This window comes from Mesoplodon bidens (assembly GCF_964165515.1).
Source record: "Mesoplodon bidens genome assembly, chromosome: 11".
NCBI lineage: Eukaryota > Metazoa > Chordata > Mammalia > Artiodactyla > Ziphiidae > Mesoplodon > Mesoplodon bidens.
The window spans coordinates 23872631-23898215 of NC_138167.1; the positions used below are offsets into that span (position 1 = coordinate 23872631).

General features: G+C 36.6%; 2 protein-coding genes across 6 annotated transcripts in view; one reads left to right on the forward strand and one right to left on the reverse strand.

The window, feature by feature from the left end:
• The window catches only part of FAR2 (fatty acyl-CoA reductase 2), a 146654-nt gene extending 126571 nt beyond the window's left edge, over positions 1–20083 (forward strand). For all 5 annotated transcript variants that reach the window (XM_081250088.1, XM_081250087.1, XM_081250085.1 and 2 more), the window contains exons 5-12: positions 1537–1714; positions 3068–3112; positions 5085–5203; positions 6436–6503; positions 9172–9343; positions 14094–14223; positions 16881–17008; positions 17907–20083. In XM_081250088.1, the coding sequence (XP_081106214.1) occupies positions 1537–1714; positions 3068–3112; positions 5085–5203; positions 6436–6503; positions 9172–9343; positions 14094–14223; positions 16881–17008; positions 17907–18069 (1003 nt within the window). In that variant the 3' untranslated portion in view covers positions 18070–20083. The remainder of the gene's footprint in view (positions 1–1536; positions 1715–3067; positions 3113–5084; positions 5204–6435; positions 6504–9171; positions 9344–14093; positions 14224–16880; positions 17009–17906) is intronic.
• Positions 20084–21467: 1384 nt separating this feature from the next.
• Positions 21468–25585, reverse strand: part of ERGIC2 (ERGIC and golgi 2) — a 38527-nt gene continuing 34409 nt past the window's right edge. The window contains exon 14 of the mRNA XM_081248543.1: positions 21468–25508. Within this exon, the coding sequence (XP_081104669.1) occupies positions 25446–25508 (63 nt within the window). The 3' untranslated portion in view covers positions 21468–25445. The remainder of the gene's footprint in view (positions 25509–25585) is intronic.

Here is a 25585-nt window from a genome sequence, read left to right on the forward strand (position 1 = left end):
TTGCAGGTGAAAAAGAAAATGGTCTTAGGTCAGTTAATCCACTGCTGACCCACAAATAAGGTGAGGTAAAGATAACATTATTAGAAAGATAGAGAAGTGCCTGCATTATCCCTCACTCTCTCCCAACACTCGGGTGACTATATAATTGAAATATCTTCTGTTTTTCTAAGTATTTGGAGTTGTTTTTAATTCTAGGAACTTCTCAACCTTTCCGTTTTCAGTGTAAATCAGAAGGCATTTGATACCAGAAGGCATTTCATACTAGGCTAGAAAGTACCCAGCACTAGTAGCTGCAAAGCAAGGAAAACCAAACCATCACAGGCAGTGCTCATGTTCCTCTCCAATATCAGAGAGTTACTGAAATTGAGAGTTGTGTTTCTGAATAAGTCTTGGCATTAAGCACATCTTAAATACTCAACAATTTGTCATGGGAGGAAGACGATAACCTCTAATAAGATTTTTCTGCAATCAAAATTGTATGATTACACTGGTTCCGATAAAATAGGAATGAATGTACCAAACACATGGATTATAAAAATCACACTGACATATAGCCTAATTTTTAAAAACTATTTTATATCAAAAGTTTAGCCAAATAGATCTACCAGCTAAAAGAAACATTCAATATTTAATCGACAATAATTTGATTGCTTTCTTAGAGAAGATCAGATAGACTTTGGGATTATCAAAATGGTTCTAATGTCTTTTAAAAAAAAAGATTAGGCTAATGCCATGGTAACTCAGTTATTCGTGATACAGGTCTTCGTGTAAGTGAAGGTATTCAATAATCACTCTATTAAAGCTGCTTCACAGTGCTATTCTCACTCCACTTGACAGACTATTAATAGTTATAAGAGCACTTCAGAACTCATTGGAAATCTCTGGAAATGATTACCAAGTTATTAGCATAGACTCTAAACAGACTTTCAAAATACAGTGCATAGATTTGCTAAAATGTTGTAAGTCTGCTAAGTGTAGTTGCTTTTCTTTTTTGAGGCATTGAGTCGAATTTTTAAAAAACTCAAAGCTGAAGGTTTCAAGATGGGTGCCATAGGTTCTAACTGGACAACAGTGAATTGAGTGGCACTGCCACTGATGAGCCTCGGAGGACAGACTCTCAAGCCCATGACCAGGGCAGCCAGCCCGCTGCCAGGTGCCCGACTAGCCCTCGCAATGTGTTCACTGAACGTACCTTCATAGGTACATTCCTGCTGAGAGAAAATAAGTGAAGATAGAGACTGAGTCTATATGATCAAGTAGCAGACTGAATAGCTATTGGATAGATCTATCGAGGCAGGAGGCTGTAGGATTCGACTAGTAATATTGGGCTGAGCAGTGGAGAGCAGATAAATCATCCATCATGCATCATTTGCACAGGTATACACTCAAGCCTTGGTGTCTTCTGACAGTTCCTAATTCCAGAACTCAAGCTAGAAGGGGGAAGTTTTGTTTGATTGTCGATGTCTCACAGTTTCTTTTTTGGTCTATTGTCTAACCTATGTTGCTAGAATTCTTTTTTACTCTGACTACCTTCAGGTGGTTAGACGATGCTATTATTGATGAGATCACACCCAAGCTGATCGGGGATCGGCCCAATACGTACACCTACACCAAGGCCTTGGGAGAGATGGTGGTGCAGCAGGAGAGCGGCAAGCTCAATATTGCCATCATCCGGCCCTCCATCGTGGGAGCAACCTGGCAGGAGCCTTTCCCAGTAAGCCCACTCGCCTGGATTCCACACTTTGCTTCCAAACCAGCATCCTTCTAGCCCAATTACTCTTTGATGTCTTTTTTTTTTTTCTTTTTAGTATGTATAGCTAAGTACAGCAAATCAAGTGTGAGCCCATTATATTAGGACAGAAGTCTACATTCGGTTCAGGACTTATTCAGCATGGGGCTCCTCTGAGTGTGACACTGACTGTCCTAGAGTTGGGTGGCATCTTAAATTAGCTTCTCATTAACTCTTGTCTCAAAATTGCCATGGGAAATAGTTTTATTTCTTGGCTTCCCCACTATAGTTTAAATATAGTAGAATGTCCTTGATGGCCAAATTGGTAGTATTACAATTGCCAGGGTAAATAGGAATCACGAAGCTCAGAGAAAAGTCCTCAGTTTAGGAATAATAATTTTTACCTCTGTATACTGCTATATCTTTTAGAAAGTACTTTGAATTATACCATCTTTTTTGAAGCAATTCTGTAAAGCTTTTGCACCAGATAAATCCAAGCTCCATTACTTACTGACATGCAGGCTTTTGAGATGTCTCATCTGTAAAACTGGGCTAATCCCACCCACTGTGGAGGGTAGATCAAATGAGTCGATGTATGAGGTGTGCTTAGTGCAATGCCTGGTCCCTAGCAAAAGGCTCAACTAATATTAATCCCTTCAACTTCTTCTGTCTTCTCTCCCACTTAACACACACTTTTTTGACTTTCACAGATAAAGAAACAGACATAATGAGGTCAACTGACTTGCTTAGGGCTTAGGAGACAAACTCAAAGAGACATTTGTCTCTAACTGTTCCTAAATATAATCTTTCCTCTAACATCTGTAGGCAAGCTAATACAGATGGATAGATAGATAGATACATAGCTGGATAGACAGATAGATACATACATACATAGATAGAGCGAAAGATGCTATGACTCTTAAAATTGTCAAGAAATGGACATTTCCTACAAACTGTGTTTGAAATGTTCCCCTGAGGAGTTAAAATCAGGCCCAGGTGGGGAAAATGAATTGGTTAGCAGATTATGATATTTAAGATGTGATCCAGTTTAGTTCATAAGATGTCATAAACAACTTGCAAACATCCATGATTCCTGCTATGAAATAAATGCTGGCAGAATTTTAATTCTTGCACAAACCAAGTGCAGAAAATATCCAGTGCTTTCTCATTGGTCTCTGTTTGAAATCTTAGAAATACTGGATTAGACAGTTCTATCGGCTGGGGTCTCAGTGCTCTTGTTTGAAGTTTATTAAGATTAGACTGCAGATGTTCCAAAGATATTAGGATTTTCTGACATGTGGAACCAATTAGAGATCTTTTTTTTTCTTTTCTTTTTAGGGTTGGGTTGATAACGTAAATGGACCTACTGGGCTCATTGTTGCGGTATGTATAATGGCGTGGAAATAATTACTTGAAAAGTTGTGGAGGGATAGTAACAAAATGCTAGCGTTGGCTTAGCTTCACTGATGCAAAACCGTAAGCGTTACTTTACTAACCACAATTGATGCAACTTATTTCAATTTTGCTGATTGGAAAATAGAGGCAGAATGAAATTACTTTAGTTATGTGTGGATATCATTATCAGGAAAACAGAAATATTGTGATATCATCAATTACTACCTAGGAGTTTTATTTTTGGAAACTCTTTTGAACATCTAGTACCATGCCTGTATTTCCCCTTAGTTAACACAAGATGGGGGTGTTTCCCCCTTTTCGCTCCTTAACCGTAGCTTGAATTAGGGATGAAATAGAACTCATACCCCAAAGATTTTTAAATTTATGTGCATGTGGATAGAAATTATATAAATTCATAAAATATATCAACATCAATTTCTTAACAGATACAAGAAAGAAAACTACCAATTGGAGCAAATTTTTCAAATATAAAAACTGATGACTATAGGAAAAACTTTTCAACAATAATACTCTCACAGACCAGGAGAAACATCAAGCATTCCTCTGGGTTGGCAGCACTTTGTGTGTGTCTCCCTGCAGTGGAGACTGATCCAGTGAGCTGTGGTGCTTCCCAGTTCACACTGAAGCATTTTAGGGCCAGAACCACAACTCTACTCTTTAGGACAATGAACAGGACTTGAACTCTTTAAATGAGTTTAAATCTTATTAGGGATCTCATGTTTCAGACTATGCTTTTGTTATTCTCAGAACTAGATCCAACATGAACTACAATACAAATATAAGACAGTGAATTATAACTACTTGTCAATCACAATGACAATGAACTTTCTGATTTCTTTCTTTTTCTGTTCCCTACCTGCCTTCAACTCTTGAGGCTTAGTTGGGGTGAACATTTGGTAACTTAGAACATATCTATTTTAACATGATCCAAGAGTGAGTTTTACTACATTGTTTACAAAGCTGCACATTAATTCAAATTTTCTAAAATTTTCCAGACTGATTTCCTATGTCCAAAGGAAGGGAAATCAGTTACAAGAAAACAAATTAGGAACAGAAGAAAGTGCTAACCACTGCAAACTGATGTTGGAAACATACAGGGTATAAATAATCAAATACTTTATAAAGTCACTAAATGTGACTTTTAATTTATTAACTGACTTCTTTATTTATTGGCACAACATTTATTAACATGAACAATTCCCAATTCTTACATCTGTATAACATAAGTGATCTGTGAGGTAAACAAAGATACTGAACAAAAAGTAAACAATGGTGGGTTTTTCCCCAAGTGATAAAAAAAGTTTTGTCAATTAGTAGAATTTTATTAATTTTTAAAAAATGTTTCTTAAACATTTAGTGTCTATTATTGCTTGTAAATTAGTAGGCACTAGCAGAAAACAACATCATTTAAGAAATGATAAGCTAAATTAATGGGGAATTTGGGAACCCTAATTCTTATTGTTTATTAATTAACCAAATACATTAAACCTCTCACAAGTTTGAGGAATTTCACTCTGAAAGGAACCTGAGGACCCCTAGCGGTTCTTGGCAATGGTGGCACTTAAGATGAACTCGGCTGGGAGGTTGGATGGGCTGAGAGCAGTCAGCCTTGGCGCAGGAACCTAGTAAGCAGTGATCAGTGCTGGCCGTTATCACTAACAGCGTTCGTATTACCTGTCTGATGTATACTTTAATCCCGGCTATTACTTAAGACCTGGTTCAATATTTTATGTCCTTGGGACTTCCCTGGTGGTCCAGTGGTTAAGAATCCACCTTCAATGCAGGGGATGAGGGTTCGAGCCCTGGTCGGGAAACTAAGATCCCACATGCTGTGGGACAACTAAGCCCATGCTCTAAAGCCCACGTGTCGCGACTAAGACCTGACGCAGCCAAATAACTTAATTAAAAATATATATTTTGTGTCCTTTTTCCTGTGCAGGCTGGGAAGGGGTTTCTTCGGTCCATAAGAGCTACTCCGATGGCTGTGGCAGATTTAATTCCAGCAGATATAGTCGTCAATCTCACCTTGGCTGTAGGATGGTACACGGCAGTTCACAGGTGTGGATGCATAAGCTGGCTTTCAAAGAATTGATGAGAAGGAGGGTGACTGTGTTAGGCACCTTTTCAAAATACATGCATTTTGGGACTTCCCTGGTGGTGCAGTGGTTAAGAATCCACCTGCCAATGCAGGGGACACAGGTTCGAGCCCTGATGCGGGAAGATCCCACATGCCACGGAGCAACGAAGCCCGTGTGCCACAACTACTGAAGCCTGCGCTCCTAGAGCCCGTGCTCCTCAACAAGAGAAGCCACCACAATGAGAAGCCCGCACACTGCAATGAAGAGTAGCTCCCGCTCGCCGTAGCTAGAGGAAGCCCACGCGCAGCAACGAAGACCCAACACAGCCAATAAATAAATAAATAAATTTATTTAAATATATATATATATGCATTTTATTGTGGAAGACCCCAAATGTGAGAGGGTGTCCATTTCAATCTTTCACAGTTCCAATTATGCCATCATACATGCATTAAGTTGTTTTATAAATACTGGTTTGTACTTGGTTGATCATAAAGTATTAAATTCTTCAAATCATTTAACCATCTAATTCTTGATAACCAAAATGCTTTTCTTTCTATTCAGTAATCTAAAATACAGCTTCCTTTCTTAAGGCAAAGGAGATAAAAGTGGATGAAATGAGAGCATATTTTTTTAAACTCCTCAGTTCCCAATAAATGCCAAAAGTTCAGATCACCATGTGTGTAGCGGGGGAGGCGTGGGGGGGTGGGCGGGATTTTCTAGTAAAAGGAAAAAATAATAGGTTGTTTGTATATCTAGCTTTGTTAGTAAAAGGTAAACAAAGTTAATTTTTATTAATTATTGGAAGTTAGATATTTAGATGTTTTCCAACCCAACAGAGCTTCACTGGATTTAGGAAAAAACATGGCCCATATTTTTGCCCAATAAAGATGTCAAGAAGTTAGAAACATGATCTGCTTTCTCATCGTCATGCTACCTCCATTTGCTCCATAAATATGTCAACCTATTGGGATTTTTTTCCTCATACACATGTACACACACACACACACACACACACACACACTCTTGCACTTTTCCTAGTCTTCTTCTATTTTGCTTATTAACCCAAAGAAGGAACAAAAGATGGAAGTGTTGCGTAGGGTGACTTAGTCATGGGAATTATTGAAAAAACCTTGTTTAAATGTTATTTTCCCTTATCTTTTTTTCATTAGTTCTCCATTTTGTTGTATTTGTCTAACTTTTGTTTTCCAGACCTAAGTCAACATTGATCTACCACTGTACGTCTGGCAACCTCAATCCCTGTAATTGGGGCAAAATGGGTAAGTGCCTATAATGATGTACCTATATAACTATGAGAGTCTGCTCACTCATGATTAGGGTCTGCCACAGGGAAAAAAGTAGACAAAGTGTGTCATGGAGCTTAGAGTCTAATGGGGGAAAAGACAAAACATAGGTAAAGAGATAAAAATAATTGCAAATTGTAAATGTGTAAGAATTAATTAGGATGTACTGTGGTATACCAAAGAAAGGGGCCAGTGGGATAGCTGCAAGATTGTAAGCAATAAGGGGTCCATTGGCTATAGACATTTAAAAAATAAATAAAGCCAAGTAAAAGTCAGCAATTATAAGCAATGTCAGTGATAAAATACACCTCCTGCTGAGCCACTGCTCTCATGAACACTGTCCTCGTACCCTGGCCACATCGCTGAGAATGTGACATGATCAATGGCCAAGTAGATTTAGAAAAGTTCAATAATGTTAACTCGTGTTTTTGAGTCAGTGATACTCTTTATTAATTTATGCTGTCAGCCATAGTGTAACCTTGAATGTATCCTGTTGAGTTGAATTAATCCTGCATATAATAGAAAATTAGCTAACCAAACTTGTACTCTCCTTTGTCAATTTCAAAGTTGATTTTCTTGCAAATATTTGAAACAAATATTTGAAACTTTTAGATCATCTAATTGTTTAGCTACTAGATGTTGAAAAAAAAATCAAATATGCTTAATTTGTTAGAATCTGATTTCCAATTCAGAGCACTCTGCTCTGCTATTCTATTTGCAAAGTTATTACTTCAGTAAAAGTAAAATGAAATTATCTACTACCATCAAAGCTCTTTAGCTAATATATCCGGTTATTTAGATCATATAGCTAAATAATTCTGACAATATTTGGAAATAAAAATAAATCTCCTCTACCTCAGTAACAGAATTAAGATATCACTATAAAAAGAGGCATTAGTAGAAGCAACCAAGATACTTAAACTTTTCTTTTTTTAAAAAACAGCTCTTTCTTAAAATTTATTTATTTTGGCTGCGTTGGGTCTTCATTGCTGTGTGCGGGCTTTCTCTAGTTGCGGCGAGCAGGGGCTATTCTTCATTGCGGTGTGCAGGCTTCTCATTGGGTGGCCTCTCTTGTCGCAAAGCACAGGCTCTAGGCGCACAGGCTTCAGTAGTTGTGGCATGCAGTCTCAGTAGTTGTGGCGCACGGGCTTAGTTGCTCCGCGGCATGTGGGATCTTCCCGGACCAGGGCTCGAACTCGTGTCCCCTGCATTGGCAGGCAGATTCTTAGCCACTGCGCCACCAGGGAAGTCCCCAAGATACTTAAACTCTTAAATAAAAAGATGCTACATGTAAACTCCATTTCTGAGATTCAAAATAGTCTTCTTCAGTGCTGAAACTGTTTACTATCTATTTTGTGGAATAATAATATTTGAAAGTGATCTTAAAAATAATCTAGTGTGCTCACTTTATTTGGCACACAAGGCCCAGAGAGAGTTAGTGATTTACTCAGTTCATATGGGGAGCTGGAGCCTGATGTAGAAGTATTGATAGGTCTCCTGAATGTGTAATGACCACCCACTAGGGATTCCTGAAAGTTAACATGAATCCCTCTAGGAGGAAAAGACCCAGGAATCAGATAATATTTTCTGTATAGGGTATATATTTTTCATACAGATTTCTAGGTAGTATCTTTTATGGGACAGTAATCATATTACCATAGTAACTGATAGCTTTCAACATAACTGAGTAATGAACTTAGGCATATTCTTTGAAAATTCTACATAAAATCAAAATTGAATTCAAACGAATGAATACCTTTTGAAAAGACATATTGGATTTACAAATGTACACTAAAAGCTTTAAACTAGGTTTTATATAAGTAATAATTTTTTTAAAAGATTATTATTTTAAAAAACTCTGGAGACAAGAGTAAAACAATTGAGTCTGACATATTCCAGAGCAGTAGGAATACCGAAGAAGTAAAAGACTGGTATTTAAAGTGAACCAACACAAAGTAGTCCTGCTTTTATATTCTCTCTTTTACTTAAATCTTTATAAAAGTTTAAGTAAAATGTCAAGAAACTTTCCTAATTTTCCTGCAAGTAAATGATCCAACCAAGGAAATGACACCCCTAGGCTCTGTCTTGGGCTTTAGAATAGATTAGATAACCTTGAAATTGAATGATGGATTTAAGTTTTTCTGAACAATACTTCACTGTATTGACTAAAACTATTTCGCCAAGAAGTTGTTTTAGAGTAAAGATTTCAAGAGAAGGACCAAATTCTTTTTTTTTTTCCCCCGGTATGCGGGCCTCTCACTGCTGTGACCCCTCCCGTTGCGGAGCACAGGCTCCCGACGTGCAGGCTCAGCGGCCATGGCTCACGGGTCCAGCCGCTCCGCGGCATGTGGGATCCTCCCAGACCGGGGCACGAACCCGTGCCCCCTGCATCGGCAGGCGGACTCTCAACCACTGTGCCACCAGGGAAGCCCCCAAATTCTTAACCTATTCAAATTGTTTGATTTTGCAGGTGACCACTTGCCCGGCATAAAAATCTTAATATTATTCTCAGAAATTGATTCGTGACTCTACATAACAAATCCTTATTATTTATTGTTTTGACCCATTGCAAATGCCATCCACCACAGTGGGTTTATATGCTCCTAGACTTAGCACTTATTCTGGGTTTTTTTTTTTCCCCCAGGGATCCAAGTCTTGGCAACCTTTGAAAAAATTCCACTTGAGAGAGCTTTCAGGAGGCCAAAGGCTGATTTCACAACCAACAACGTCACAACCCAGTACTGGAACGCAGTCAGCCACCGGGCCCCTGCCATTATCTATGACTTCTATCTGCGGCTCACGGGAAGAAAGCCCAGGTGAGAAGCTGAGACAATAGCTTTAGAAGTGTCTCTGCGTGGAAGTTTAGGGCCTCAAGTCCTTAGCCCTCCCATCACCTGGGGTTGAAAGGTGACAACTGAATCATATATATTTATGATTTTGTATATATAAGGGGACAACCAAAGCAGTAGTAGTGAAAAGCCTACCTTAGAGATCCTTTGTCATAATAAATTAAGTTATATGTTAAGGAACTTGCTTGATGAATTCAGCAGGTAATCATTCACCTACAAAGAAAAGCAACTGAGATTCTGTGCCTGGGAGTTTCTAAATTGTTAGATGATCTTAAAATGTACAATGGTGACAGCCTCACATACACACAAGGGATGGCGCATGATGATCTCATTTTCATTCTCACAACATCCCAAGGAGGATATTCTCATCATCCCAATTTTACAAATGAGGAAATGTAAGCTAAAGGAAGAATTTTAAGTAGTCTCAAAGGAAGTGACAGAGAAAAGATCTGGAGAAACCAGAACTGGATTTACTGCCACCTGGAGATGAGTGAAGAGAGTGGAGGGAACAAGGTCGAATGAAAGTATGTTGATGCTGAGGCAGCTTTGTCACCTTCCAGCTGTGTGACCTAGGACATGTCCGTTCGTACCCCTGTCTCACTTGAATAATACTATATGTGTCATCATTATCATAACTACCAAAGGCAGATCCCTGCCATCAAGCCTCAGAAGCATGATGTTAGCTCCTTTTAAAGGAAGAAGTCTCTCTCAGCGTGTTTTATTTTCATCCTTATTAACAGAGCAAATGACTGAAACTTAGACAATGTGGAGTTTATCCAAATTTTCAGAGACCTTACTTAGCGTTCATAACTCAATTTTCAGTTTCTTCTTGAGCAAGGTGAAAAGGGGATACTGTGTCTGTGGGAAAATAGTTGTATGAGGGGTTTATTAAATAAAGATGGTAAAAGAAGGAAAACCAAACATTCCTGGCAGAAACGCTAAAGCCTTTCAAATATATCGGAGTTAGAAGAAGACCTGGTTGAAGAGCAAAATTCGGTAAGTACAAAAGGAAAACACAGGAGGAAGGAGCCCAATAAAAATCTTTATGTATTTTGTTTGTAAGAAATTAAATTGTAATATTCATGGAAAAATGGTTAGGTTTGTTATGTGATAGGAATCTTAAGAATAATCTTTATGGCAGAAAATGCTAGAATCCTTCTGGACCCTTTCCTTCCCCATGTGTGTTTGTGTGTAATCGTCTGTGTATTTACAACCATATATGGACATATATACAGTTTTGCTTTGAGGTAAGTGTATGTATAAATCTCTGTGTATGTATAAAGCAGTCCTACATACTTTTAACTTTTTCACTTACGTTCCATGAAAATTTCAGTCATTCTGCTAGTGCTGTCTTTTCCCCCTGCTATTACAAACAATGGGGCAACAAACATGCTTTTTTTCTAGAATGTGCCTCTAGATCTGGGGTGGAGGCTGAGGGGTGGGATTGCTAGATTGGAGAGTATATGGATTTTATGACTACCACCAGGTTGCCTTAAAGGAAGGCTCTGTCAATTTACACCCCCACAACAGCAAGTGAGAGTACAAGTCTGTTCTTTCTCACTCTCATTAATACTTGGCAAAAATCAATATTTTGAATTGTCAAACTAATGACAAGGAATAGCATCTCTTTGTCACTTTGATTTGCATTTTCCTTGATTGCTGGAGGGGCTGGGCTTTCATTTGTGTATTGTACTTTCGTGTTTTCTCTGGTATGAGTTGCTTGCTTCTATTTCTCACCTATTTTTTTTAATTTTTCTTTTTTTATTGAAGTATAGTTGATTTACAGTGTTTCAGGTATACAGCAAAGTGATTCAGATATACATATATGCATATATACACATGTACATATATATATTCTTTTTCAGGTCCTTGTTGTTTATCTATTTTATATATAGTAGTGTATATCTGTTAATCCCAAATTTTAAGTTTATTCCTCCCCGTTTTTCCCCTTTGGTAACCATAAGTTTGTTTTTTATGTCTGTGAATTTATTTCTGTTCTGTATAAGTTCATTTGTATCATTTTTCTTTAGATTCCACATATAAGTTATATGACATTTGTCTTTGTCTGACTTCACTTAATATGATAACCTCTAGGTCCATCCATGTTGCTACAAATGGCATTATTTCATTCCTTTTTATGGCTAATACTCCTATTTTTCTATTGGGTTGTACTTATTAATTTATGGAAGCTCTGTGTGTGTGTGTGTAAATATATATTTCATGTATTTACTTGAAGTCAGTTTCTTATATTGTAGTTCTAATTATGAAGCTTTTTTAATACAAGGGAAGCTATATATAATGCCGGTCTTAAGAGCATGGAGTTTGGAGTCAGACTTACATATTTAAATCCTGGCTTCACCAATTTATCCATATGAGCCCTAGATTACTTAACTTCTCTAACTCCTAACTTGTAAAAAGGGGATTGTAATCATACCTATTTCATAGGGTTTTACATAAGTGTGCATAGAATATAGTAATCACTATTATTACCAAAGAAGTTTAAACATTTTATGAGATAAAATGAATCACTTTCCCTTTATAGCTTTTGCATTGTATGCATTGAGAAGATCTTTACTAACTGAGAGTAATAAATGTATTCTTTCTTTCTAAAAAAATACTATTATGCTGATATAGTCCTGTATATACAATGTTACACCATTGTATATATAATATACAATATTATATATACAATGTATATATATATATATTATATATACTATATAATCATTGTGCAATGATTCTTTTTAAAAATTAAATCTATTGAAATCCTATCAATTACGTCAGTGTTGTAGAATGGATAAAGATTGCCTTAGTCTGTTTGGGCTGCTATAACAGAATATCATAGACTAGGTGGCTTATAAACAATAGAAATTTGGGAGTTCCCTGTTGGCCTAGTAGCTAGGATTCCAGGCTTTCACTACAATGGCCCGGGTTCAATCCCTGGTCAGGGAACTGATATCCTGCAAAAAATAGAAATTTATTTCCTCACAGTACTGGAGACTAAGAAGTCTAAAATCAAGATGCTGGCAGATCCGGCATCTGCTGAGGGCCCACTTCCTGGTTCCTAGACAGCCATGTTCTCTGTGTCCTCACATGGTGGCAGGGCCAAGGGAGCTTTCTGGGGTCCCTTTTATAAGGGCATTACCCATCTGCCAAAGACTCCTTCTCCAAATGCTATCACTATTAGGAAGAATAGGTTTCAACAGATGAATTGTGGGAGGATATAAATATTCAGTCTACAGCCAAGATGTTAGATAACAATAGTAAATGGAACCCTATTATGATGCTTATATTGATTCTACCTCCTTGCCTAAGAATTTCCCATGATACCATGAGAGAAGTACCTCATGAGTCATCAGGGATATGGGCAGTAGGATTTGACCAGAAATAGGACCAAATTCCCTGAATAGCATCATAAGTCTTTATGAGGTCAACTATAGTAATAACTATTACCAAGATTAACCTAACTGATTAAGATAAAAATCGAATGTTCTATAGGCCAAAGGTGATCTGTAACCAGAAAATCTAGACTTGAGCATTAGCCATGTGACCTTGAACCTATTAATCCATCTGTAAAATGAAGATAAACAGTATAGACCCTGACTAATTCACAGAATCATACTGTGAGGATCAAATAAGAAAGAATACAAAGTTTTTTTACAAATTGTTATAAAGTTGGGAAGTTCAAACAGCAGGTCCTGACCATGGCGTTAGAAGATGTGATCCATCTCAGGCAATGGGATACAGGGGGTGAGTTTACAGAGGCTTTTTGAAGTCCGTCAAAACTGAGTTGGAATTTTGGCTTTGACACATTATATTATCACAGCCACTTAATCTTTCTTAAGTTTACATAAAAATGCAGATAGGGCCTCCCTGGTGGCGCAGTGGTTGAGAGTCCGCCTGCCGATGCAGGGGATACGGGTTCGTGCCCCGGTCTGGGAGGATCCCATATGCCGCGGAGCGGCTGGGCCCGTGAGCCATGGCCGCTGGGCCTGCGCATCCGGAGCCTGTGCTCCGCAACGGGAGAGGCCACAACAGTGAGAGGCCCGCATACCGCAAAAAAAAAAAAAAAAAAAAAAAAAAAAATGCAGATAAATACCTACCTAACAGGGATGTTATGGGAATTAGTGGAGATAATATTTTTTGAAAGTATCAGCACTAGGCCTAACTGAGTAAATTATTAACAAATAAACTATTTTCCCCTTAAATCTCTGTTACAGTTAATAACTGTTTTTGGTTCATTGGACGCTAGTACAGTCACCACTTCTGCCTAGAAGTTATATAAGACCTCGAATCAATTAGTTTTTAAAAAAAAAAATCCAAGAACATACAATAAAAAAGAGAAATAAGTTTTCTTAATTGTCTACCTCAGAATTCAAAGAATGAACAGTATGTCATCAGGGGTGGATACCTGGCTAGGCTTTTAAAGTATTTGCAACTCTTGAGAAAGAGATGGTAGAAAAGAGGAAAAGAAGTTTAGTGGTATTAAAATGCCTGATAGAACAAGCACCTTTAGATTCATCCCCTTCCCTTCATTCAACAGAGTGTTAACATGGAAGGGGGGAAATACAAGAGTTTTAATGTGGAATTGGAAAAAGTGGGAAGAAATAATTTTTATATTTTTTCAAACATAATTTGTCATATATCCCTATAGAGTAGCAGGGAATCAGCCATCTGTGGTGCACTGATACTCGCTCCTATGTGATCTTTACCTCAGGATGACAAAACTCATGAATCGGCTTTTAAGAACCCTTTCCATGCTGGAGTATTTCATCAACCGGAGTTGGGAATGGAGCACATACAATACAGAAATGCTGATGTCCAAGCTGAGTCCTGAAGACCAAAGAGTGAGTACAGCACTGACAACCAACAGGAAAACCTTATCCATTCAGACTTTAGAATTATTTGACCCGGAGAGCTGATGAATAAAGGATGTTTTTGTTATATACACGGAATTTTTTTTCTTTTTTGGCTAAGAAAATCAGTGAATGCTATCAACACAATTGCAGGAAGCAAGTTTAATGTAGGTAAGAGGTCTAGGTTCTTAGCCTTTGGCTAGCTTCTCACTGCTGTTCTGCAGTCAGGTCTCATATACTTTGTTTCAATCCCTTGTTCAACTTCCATAGCTGTTAACTTTTCAACAAATCCTCAGTACCTCTATCTTTCCCCCCTAACCTCTAAAACATATGACTTCAATGAAAAATAATAATTTTACTGGCCAGGAACTCTCTCACCCACTGTTCTTGTCAAATCAAAATCGTTCTGCATCTCCAAAGCTACAGTTCCTTCTTTCGTATCTTTTTAGAAAAGCTAACCCTTCCACCTCTGCATTCTAGCCCAGCTTAGACCTCCCACCATCAGCATTGCCCTCTCTCTAGCATTGTCAGTCTTCTTCCCTATAATGATTTCTCTTTGACAATTCAGACGTTTATTTCTCAAGATAGGCCTTCACTTTAATTGCTCAGGATCAATGCCATTTATTTCTATATATTAGCTTCTTAGCAGTCACAAATGTTGTCCTGAAATTCACAAATATAGAAATCTTCTGTACTTTGTACATGTCCCTAGCTTCATTTTCTCAGTCATTTATTCCTTGAGCATATCCTTAGTTTTTAATTAAGCTTTAAAGATTTCACTCTCTTGATATTTTCCACTAAAATTTTTTTAAAAGAAAGAAAAGATAAATTTCTTGATTTATCTTGTGCTTGCCAGCATGTAGAAGAAACCAAATCATGCTGAGAAGTAAATGTTAGATGGCTAGCTAGCCTCACCTGCTAGCTCGTACATACCAGCCTCATAGAGCATGATTCAAATCCAAGTCCTAAAATTACTTCCCACCATGGAAACTAAGGGTTACTTGCAGTCAGACACGATGTTAAATATACCAGTTGAGATTTAGATGGATATTTTAACTGAAATCATTGCTGTGAACCTCTAAAATGGACATGAAATAGAGCTTTTTTTTTTTCAGAAATGCTTACATGCCTGTATAGACAAAATTCTTCTAAGCACCTGTGTTTAAAATGCATGGATCAAACCAGCTTATTTTTTAAAACCCCTCAGGCTATTAGAAATTATTTTTTAAATTAGCATCAAATGTTATATAGGCTTATCTTTATTGCATTTTCTCCATGGAATTTACCCATCTAAATAATTCAAAAGGTAATAAGCTTAGAGTTTCATTTTTGACATTTTACAAATATTTTTACCTAAAATAACTAAAAATTTTGTGAAAAAAAGAATCAAAACTGCAGTGGATTTAACATATGCTTTCCAAATATCTTAGCAAAGGTAATAGTCCTGAATACTTGGATATAATTGCCAAACTCTGGTGTGGCTCAGAATTCAGTTTCATTTGCCATATGGAATGAGGATTCCAAACTAAGGTTTCACTGAAATCTAACTAACTCAGAAATATGAAATAGCATAAAAATAAAAGCCTTTGTTTATATAGATGAATAAGTACGATTTAGTGATACTGTGGAAAATAAACAAATCCAAACAAAGTGATACAGAATTACTTTTGGAAAGCAATTCAGCTTTTGGACAAGTCTGTGAAACTCTCTGGAACTCGTTAATCTCATCTGCCTTCTTTGTTAATACTCCAATTTATTTCACAAAGATTTGGGATAACTTGCAATAAATACATGTAATAAAAGAACAAAACAGAAATAAAACATCAAACCAGGAAAAATATGTACTAAAATATGAAATCAAGAGTAAGAATGGAAAAACAACATTCATATGCAGTCTACAAGATCCTACTAAGACACTGCAGTTAAGCAGGAAATGTGTTCTTAAGATTTCTGGTGGCAAAGTGAAAAGAAAATATAGTTTCATGGCATTCTCTAAGAAAAGAAAATACACTAGTGTTCTAAGAGAAGCAAAGCTTTTCTTACCACTCTGAATGTTTCTGAAGGGCTTCGTTTTGTGGCACACCAAGAAACATAATGGATAACATCTCAAAAGCAAAGATAGAATATAAATTCTGCTAAGTTAGTCCTTAAAGCTTTGATTTAAGCCTTTGGTTTAAACTTAAGTCCAAAGTTTACCTTAATCAGCATAATGAAGTAGTGATATTTCAGGAAAGGGTGCTAGGGCAAGGGGACAACACCAAAATTTAAGAATAATGAAAAGAAAAAGACATATTATAATTTGTTTTGGTCCCTAACATATTTATTCTCTTTTAAAAAAGTAATTAATCCTTATTTACTTGAAATTAAATTAACCTTCACCAGACTAATACCAGTTCCTTTAAATTTCCAAGACTTCCTAAAGGTCAAATATTTGTGCTTGATCCATGTTTAAATATTCATATATAAATGGTAATCCATATTGTTACTGCCTTTAAAATAACAGCTCAAATCATCTCGTTTGGAGGGGTACAACCTAAATCTTCCAAACTGAATGTCACTCATTTAGGTAAAAGAAACTTCATCAAATGAACAAAGTGATCGTCCAGCAGTGCAATTCTGAGAATCCATAATCTCTTCTTGCCTTTCAGGTATTCAACTTCGATGTGCGCCAGTTGAATTGGTTGGAATACATTGAAAATTATGTTTTAGGAGTTAAGAAGTACTTATTGAAAGAGGATATGGCTGGGATCCCAGAAGCAAAGCAGCACTTAAAAAGGTAAATATAATCGGTCAGTTAATATTTACTGAGCACTTACCATGTGTACCTGATTTTATACCAGACATGAAATATGAGCGGGGGAGGAGAGGAATTAATATTTTTTGAGCCTTTATACTATATACCCTGTAATATACTGTTTCATTTAGACTTTACCACAGCCCTGTGAGGCAGGTATTATTTCTGTTATCCCATTTTTATCAAAGAGCTATTTAAGCTCAAAGAAAGTAAGTGGGCAAGTCGCACATGGTAAGTGCAGGAGCCAGATATGAACCCAAGTTTCTTTTTTCTACCAACATTCTGTCATAATGTGGTATAGAGAAAGAATACCCAACAGGCAGGAAACCTGATTGTGCTATTTAACATGGGCAAATCAGTTAATCACTCTTCAAGACCTTTGACTGCCTGAAATTTCTTTCAATAATTAATCCCTAAGGGACAAAGAATTACAGTAATCTGACATAATCCTGGTAGAAGTGAAGGGTTTTTAATGCAGAGATGATAAGGATGGGAAAAGTAATTGCAAACTGAGAGGAACGTTGCATAGCAAGAACTTTAGAACTTACCCTCTAGTGAACAAGAACCAGGGAAGATTTGTGGTATATAGTAATACGATCAAAGTATATTGAAGAAAGATTATGTTAGCCATGTTTATAAGACAGGTTAAAGCAGGTATGAGAAAGAGAAACTAGTCAGGGGAATACTATAGAAATGATTGCTCAGAAGGCATGTGGTGGAAATGAAAGATATCAAAATCAAAAGGCCATCAGGTAGTGCCACATACCTAAGCACTTAGTTATTTGCTGGTCATAGCCAGGAAAAGATACATTTATGCTTCAAATAACATAGTTGGGTATTTGGTACTGTTTTGACTTTGGTTATATATGTCTGTTTCCAGGCTGCGAAATATTCACTACCTCTTTAATACTGCCCTCTTCCTCATCGCCTGGCGCCTTCTCATTGCAAGATCTCAGGTGGCTCGGAATGTGTGGTTCTTCATCGTGAGCTTTTGTTACAAGTTCCTCTCCTACTTTAGGGCGTCCAGCACACTCAAGGTCTGAGAACGTTTGGCGATCTCCTTTTGTTTGGAGCTCAGATACCTCTAAAACAGCAACCGTGGTTCTCAAGATTAGGTAGTAACAAATATGTCCAAGTCATTACCTGTCAAATGTGCTGTCATGTATTCATCTTTATTTCTTAACTATACATTTTTATTTCAGTGAGAGAAGGAAAGTCATATCCTAGCCTATAATCATACATACGTTAGGAAAAAATTGTTTCCTGACTGTTTCCTAACACTCTATTCTATGCTCTTGAATATAAAACACCAAAGTACACCCATCTTCCCATAGTTAGCTTTTTCCTCCTCGAGAGGACTAATTTCAACTCAATAAACATGGAAGAACACATGGTAGAAGCTGAGATATGCTGAAGAAAGGCAGTTCTAACCTTTGAACCATTCTAGTGTACTTAGTATAAAGGTTTAAAATCAAGGTAAGTAGAGGAAGGAAGGTCTCAACATCTTCACAAATGCTGTTAGAGAAATAATTCTCCACCGAGGTTTCTGCTTTCTTTTTGTGTTATACCATGGAGTCCTGGTTGAGGGCTGGGGGGTTAGAAAAGTGGGTTCACATTTAACATTTTCCTTAACTATACCCACTTCTGAAAGCTAAAAAAACCCAAGAGGTGTAAATAATTATGTATAAAGTGAAGGCTCAAGTGTATTTTCATTAGGACTGTTTATTACGCTTTTAAGTAAAAATTAGTTCCTGTAATTTGAATTTGACATCTATTATTTCTAAATCTTTTGAATCACCAGTTTTCCTGATAACCTCCTAAGGGTTTCCCTCTTCTTCATTAAAGAAGTCTCCAAATCCTTTATATTTAAGTTTATATTGCTCGGGCCTCGATTAGAGATTAGAGTGACTAATGTTAGAGCAAGGTCCTAGGCTAGAATCATGTAAAAACCCATTCCCCTGATCTTTGCCATTGAGGAAAGAAAAATTTCAAAGAAAATTTTAAATGCTAGTTTTAGCTTTTTCTATAAGTGGGGAAGTTTACTGTTTCACCAGGATTTGCTAGTATCTTGATCACTCCAGTTGCAGTGTTACCTGTAGAATGTAAAGCAGAAGAGGACAGACTTCATTAAGTGACTCTGAGTTTAGAGAACAGGTGTTGTTTTGTTTAAAAATATTTTATGTATAATGCAAATGAGTAAAAAACTAACCTCAAAATCCTATATTAATAATATAACTGTTATCCCAACTTTCCTCATATTTGAGAGACGAGTGCATGTTGGATTGCAGCATTTCATGTTAAAAACATGGACTATGATTCAAATATAGTACCTGGGGCCTAAGCAACTAAAAATAATCACAACTACTTGAAAATGACATGAGCATAAAATGTTAATGACAGTTATATTTATGCTCACTTTCTGAGATAATTGGTTAAGACTCAGAAAGGCACACTAGGTGGCCGAAGTATACTAGGGTCATGAGGATGACTTCTAGCCCAATATTACTTGAGATTTTTCTGAACCTCATAAAGGGCATTTGGGGGGGAACTCTTCTGGGTGTCGTTCCCAATCTCATCTAAGTTCTGGGAACTACTTCCCAGGGCAGACAACCCACTTCTGAAACAAAGTACTTGGTTATCTTCAGTTTGAGATGTCTGTATGACATGTCTGTATGACATTAAGATACAAACTGTAGATAATGATAAAAATGAAATCAAGATACAATTCAATGAAATTGGACAAAACATAATAGTTCTAAGAATTTACTATCTTTTGATTATTTTATGTTTCTCCAATTCAATAAATTCCACTGATCAAGTATTCACATTTTGACTTGATTAAACGAAAATTTGAATTAAAAAATGGTTTCCTCTTCTAATGTTTAACTGCTGACTACTGCAGTTGATCTCCCACCTCCTCCCTAGAAAAATGATATAATCTAAAGAAACTACCAGTTGAATATAAATTAACACATACCCATAACGCTTCATTTTTTTCAGACACCATTAATAGGGTTACATTTACATGTTGAAGTATGTTCTACCCGTGACATTAGAGAAATGACATGAATAAAGTTCTCTTGTGATAATTAAGCAGCTTGTGATGATTAAGCAGTAAAAGGAGGTATCTGCATGAAAGAAAATCCCTAGTTATTTTACATCAAGACCAAGTGACAATAACTTGAGTGCCTAATATATACTCTCCAATGAGAAAGAACCTTCCACTTTGGGGAAGAAGGGGACAGTGAGGACAAAGAAAAGGTTATGTTTAAAAAGTTTTGGTAATCCCTATATTCTGCACCCATAAGATATATGATACAGTAAGAGAGTTGAAGACAGTCACCAGCTGAGGCAATTAATACTAAAAAAGTTGAGGCAGATGAGCACACAAATCAGAAAAACATTTCTCACAATTTTATACTAACCTAACGTCATCCCCAGTTAACAGCTCACTTTAATAAACTGATTTAGAATCTCAAGGTAAATAGACTGATCTGAGAAGGGACTAATACCCAAATAGTGTGTTATCTCACAGCGAATATAACAATTAAAGTACGTCAGCCTAAAGCTTCCAAAAACATCAATAATTTTTAAAGTTCATGTGAATCACATGCAAATTCCCACACAGCTATTTTTCTCTGTAACTGCAAATCTAATAATTATATTCTAGGAACATAAGCAACTGCCTAGAGTAAAAAGTAATGACTGTCCCATGTGCCCACAAAGAGATATGGAAAAATGTCCACTGCCTAGAATACTTTTTAAAAATATTTTTAAAAATTACAAAATAGGGGCTTCCCTGGTGGCGCAGTGGTTGAGAGTCCGCCTGCCAATGCAGGGGACACGGGTTCGTGCCCCGGTCCGGGAAGATCCCACATGCCGCGGAGCGGCTGGGCCCGTGAGCCACGGCCGCTGAGCCTGCGCGTCCGGAGCCTGTGCTCCGCAACGGGAGAGGCCACAGCAGTGAGAGGCCCATGTACCGCAAAAAAAAAAATTACAAAATAGGGCTTCCTTGGTGGTGCAGTGGTTAAGAATCCGCCTGCCAATGCAGGGGACACGGGTTCGAGCCCTGGTCCGGGAAGACCCCACATGCCACAGAGCAACTAAGCCCGTGTGCCACAACTACTGAGCCTGCGCTCCAGAGCCCGCAAGCCACAACTACTGAAGCCCAGGAGCCTAGAGCCCGTGCTCCGCAACAAGAGAAGCCACCGCAATGAGAAGCCCTCGCACCGCAACGGAGTAGCCCCCGCTCACTGCAACTAGAGAAAGCCCGCATGCAGCAACGAAGACCCAAGGCAGCCAAAAAATACATAAATTAATTAAGATAATTTTTTTAAAAAAATTACAAAATAAAATTAGAAATTGCTGGTTTTAGGGATGTAACTGGCTTGAAAGACAGGAATGCCTTGTGAGGTGTAGATACAATTATGACAAAGGATACTTAACTGAAATTGAGTTTTAATAGCTAGAAACAGCTCTCTTAACACACAGGTAAACATTTTATGTGTGTCCCTACTTTATTTGAAATAGCAGTTCCAAGCTGGAACTGTGAATCGGCTGGGGAGATGTGGGGTTGGGGAACTTTCATCAATCCTAGCAAAATATCTTAAAGAAATTAAAGGTAGGTATAATACAAGAAATCACCAAATTGACTTGCATAGTTGCTTGGAAACAGAATTTACAAAATATTCATTACATAATTATATGCCGTGTTGCTGAAGGTCTGCTTTAGTATGTAGCTTTCATCAATGTACACTTTACCCCCACACCTTCTCATTCTGAGTTTTACCTTAAAATTATTACACAAATAACATAAATGAGTTACGATGTTTGGAAGAATTGTTCATCTAATTTCTTTTGATAAATAGCCAGTACAACTTGGAGTTGCTGAAACAAAACTATTAAATGTTTTGCTGATTATAATCTGCTTACAGCTTTATAAACTTGAGTCAACTGCTCAATTTTCATCACTCGTCCATTCATAACATGAAAAATACAGAATAAATCCAATCTCATACAGCAATTTAGCTCCATCTGAAGCAAAGGAAATGTAACTGAGTGATAAAGATTGCTGTAGTTTTCCTAGAAGGACAAAGAAAAATATGAGGGACTGAGCCTTATTTGGGGGTACATGATCGTAAAGGGACAAAGAAGTTGTTGTACAATTTATTTTATTTAGAGTCCAAATGTTCAGGATTGAGACACTAAATGAGTCTTTTGTGGTTTTTTTCTCTTAAAATGACACAATAAAAAAACTACAAGAAAACCAAAAAATCCAAGGCAGTTTGTTTCCTACTCTTAAAATAATGCTAAGTGACACTGTCACTAAAATATTTCAAAAGGGGTGGGGGGAACTACAATAAAGAAATAACTTGGATATTACTCCAGGCATCATACCATAAGGTAGTGAACAAATAGTGATCTATTTGGACAGTGCTGACAAAAGGTGGACTCACTTTGAAGGTTTGCTACAGCTCCAAACAGAAAGGGAGGAACTTAAGTACTAGGTTAAAGGGCATGATGAGATTTTAAAGATCCTAAGGCTCATGTTTAAGTAATTTTTGAACATTCAAATATATGCATCTCGAACTGAAGTTTAAGATTCAAAATTTTAAATTCTGAAGCAAGGGGGTTGCATATAAATTTACTTTTTGTTACTTGAATTACTAACCTAAGACATAAAGACAATGCACGTCTACTTATACCATTAAAAAATTAGGAGATCTTAGTCATTCCTTTATGAATTCCAAAATTAAGTTAGTATTGAAGATTGTAAACTTTGTCTGCATTAGTAAATTATTTATTATAAAAATTCAGTGCTTTATATCATAAAATGTATACGAGGAGTGTAGTATTAATCACCTAAGTTGAGAATTAGAAATAATTTTGTATTCCTCATATTGAGTTAAGCTTTTACCAAGAGGTAGTCTGAGATGTACAAATACTATAGCAGAGAATTATTCACCTAAACGTTTCATCTCCTTTTATAGGCCAACATATGCAAACACAGTTTAAAAAAAACACATTTCACATAATTTGAGATCTCAACTCTTAAAAATATTTAGGATGGAATATGTATACACAGATATTATGAATGCCCTAATAAAATAAAGAGGATTGAGTAATAAAGTTGGGTATCCTACTGTAAGCACCCCAGGCACACACCAAGACTACATAATAGACCAGTACAGTGTTCTCTGCAACGGAAAAGAAACACTTGGTGAGGTCAAAAACTCCTAATAAATCCTAACATGCACGTATACTTCATCATTCATCATACAAAGGGCTGGTCAGAATCTTAGTACTTTGATTGCCCAAAATCTGACCCTATTTGAGGAGTTTCAGGTGGAAACCTTTCTTAACTTTTAAAATGGAAATCAATGGCAAAGTAGGATTTTGCTTCAAAGAAATTCCTTTTATAGTCAGTTTTAATGGGACAGATTAATTCCATTAAAATTTTAATATGGTATTTGGAAAACACGGAAACAATTAAAAATCATATATAAGTACCAGAATAATTTTTAAAATCCTTCTTAAAGATACTTAACTGTCATAATCCTAACTGAAAGAAAATAATTCTAAATCAATATTTTTTCATCCTATTAAAAAAAAAACCCTGAAACTTAATTGAACTTTCTGATAAGCAGATTCACAGAACTGACATTCAGTCTAAAACAGCTAAAATTTTAATTCTAATTAAAATTCCTTTTCCTAGTCTATCTTCATTGGAAATAATATCTGAAGAAAAGAAATGAGAAATACGGAGACAACCATTCATTATTTGGAATTTTCTGAATTCAAAAACCTTTCAAAGCATGTTTGTTACCTATATTAATCAGTTAATTTAATGGCTCAATGATAAACTGTATATCTTAAACAATGACACTTCTGTTATTATCTGCAAAATACCATTCCACATAAGCTTGAATGAAAAGTAGTTTTATCAGTATTTCTCCTTCTCTCCATTACATTATCTGCCCCAACTGTTTGACTTTTCTTTTACCTTTTAAAAGAATGCAATTTGAAAAACTCTAACTTGTGATGCCCTGTTCTCTAAAAGCCACCATTTTAAATCTTGTCTTTTAGTCTTGGCCTTGTTACTTACCTGGAATTTTGTCTCCCCATTTCCCTAAATGACTTAAACCATGAGGACTGGCTGATGATTCTTCTACTATCATTAAGTATTACTAAAGGAAAAATGATATTGGCACATATATTCCAAATTTAGTTTTTAACAGCACCTGAGTGATATACCCCTCTCATTATTTTCAATCTTTTATAGTCTATAAATTTAAAATCAATCCTTAAATAGTAAGAAGGCTAGACCAACACAATCTAATACAAAATCAGTCACATTCAGGATATTGTGAATGCAGATACTTCTTTCTTAATACAGTTTTAGTTTAACGGACATTGCTTAATATTATAATCTCTCAGATCTGACATTATCTTGTCTTACTTAAATATTTGCCTCATGCTTCTGTTTCATTTAAAGTTACCCTGTTGCCCACTCACCACAACACACACAAAATATGCTACTTATCCTCTTAATCTTTTACAGACTGGTAATTTTCATCATTAGTAGTTGATCTTTTTATTAGTCACCCCCTGTTCCCAAAGTATACCAATAATAAGGATCAGATTAGGAAACTTAGCATCTTTTTTAAAGATGTGCTTTCTTCTCCCTGTATAAGTGCCCACTATATAATTTGTGAATGATACCTCTGTTACATATTACAGCATCTACGTACCTGCCCCTGTAAGAATTCACCTTAGTCTTTCATGACCCTGCCCTGATCAGAAAAGTCAATCGCCAGAGTTTAAAGAAAAGCAGTAACTGTCCTAAGACTGAATTATTGGATAAATGGTCTTGTCGTTATGGCTTAACAGTAATATGGCTATAACACAGAGGCCCCTCCCTCTCTTCCTTTATTAACAATGTGACCCGACCACACTTTTTAAAGTCTAGACTAGTTTTCCACATGTTTTACATATTTTATTCTGACATCATATCTTTTAAAAACAAACAGATGCAAACATTTGCACTTATCAATGCCATTTTCTTTAGATGTGGTTTGACTTCTTCCTTCAGGCTCTTTGTCATCAAGAAGCAAGGTTTGATTTCGATACTGCCGTTTGCTATGAAAATATCAGAAGGGGTCATCTTCAACGCAATATTCCAGTTGGGCTTATTCACTGATTAGATTAGCTGTATAATTTCTTCTAGGACATTTGTAACAGACACAACACACATAGGATTTCAGTTTGGGATTTTTTCATTTTTTTTTTTTTTTTTCCCTAGGGTGATTCCTGCTTCTCATTCATATTTTCTTTTCTTTGAATATATTGCACAATATTTTATTATTAAAAAAGGTTTTACATCTCCGACAAAAAGTTTTTCTCCTTTACTTGGGAGGTGCTAATGTGTATTATTTTCTAAAAGAGGTAAGTGGTTGTCTGTGTGGCCATCTTCAAAGGGAACCTAGGGAGGAACAAAAAGACCGAAGCATTAGTTTTATTCCTTACACTATTTCCTCTAAACACAACACTTTATTTTGG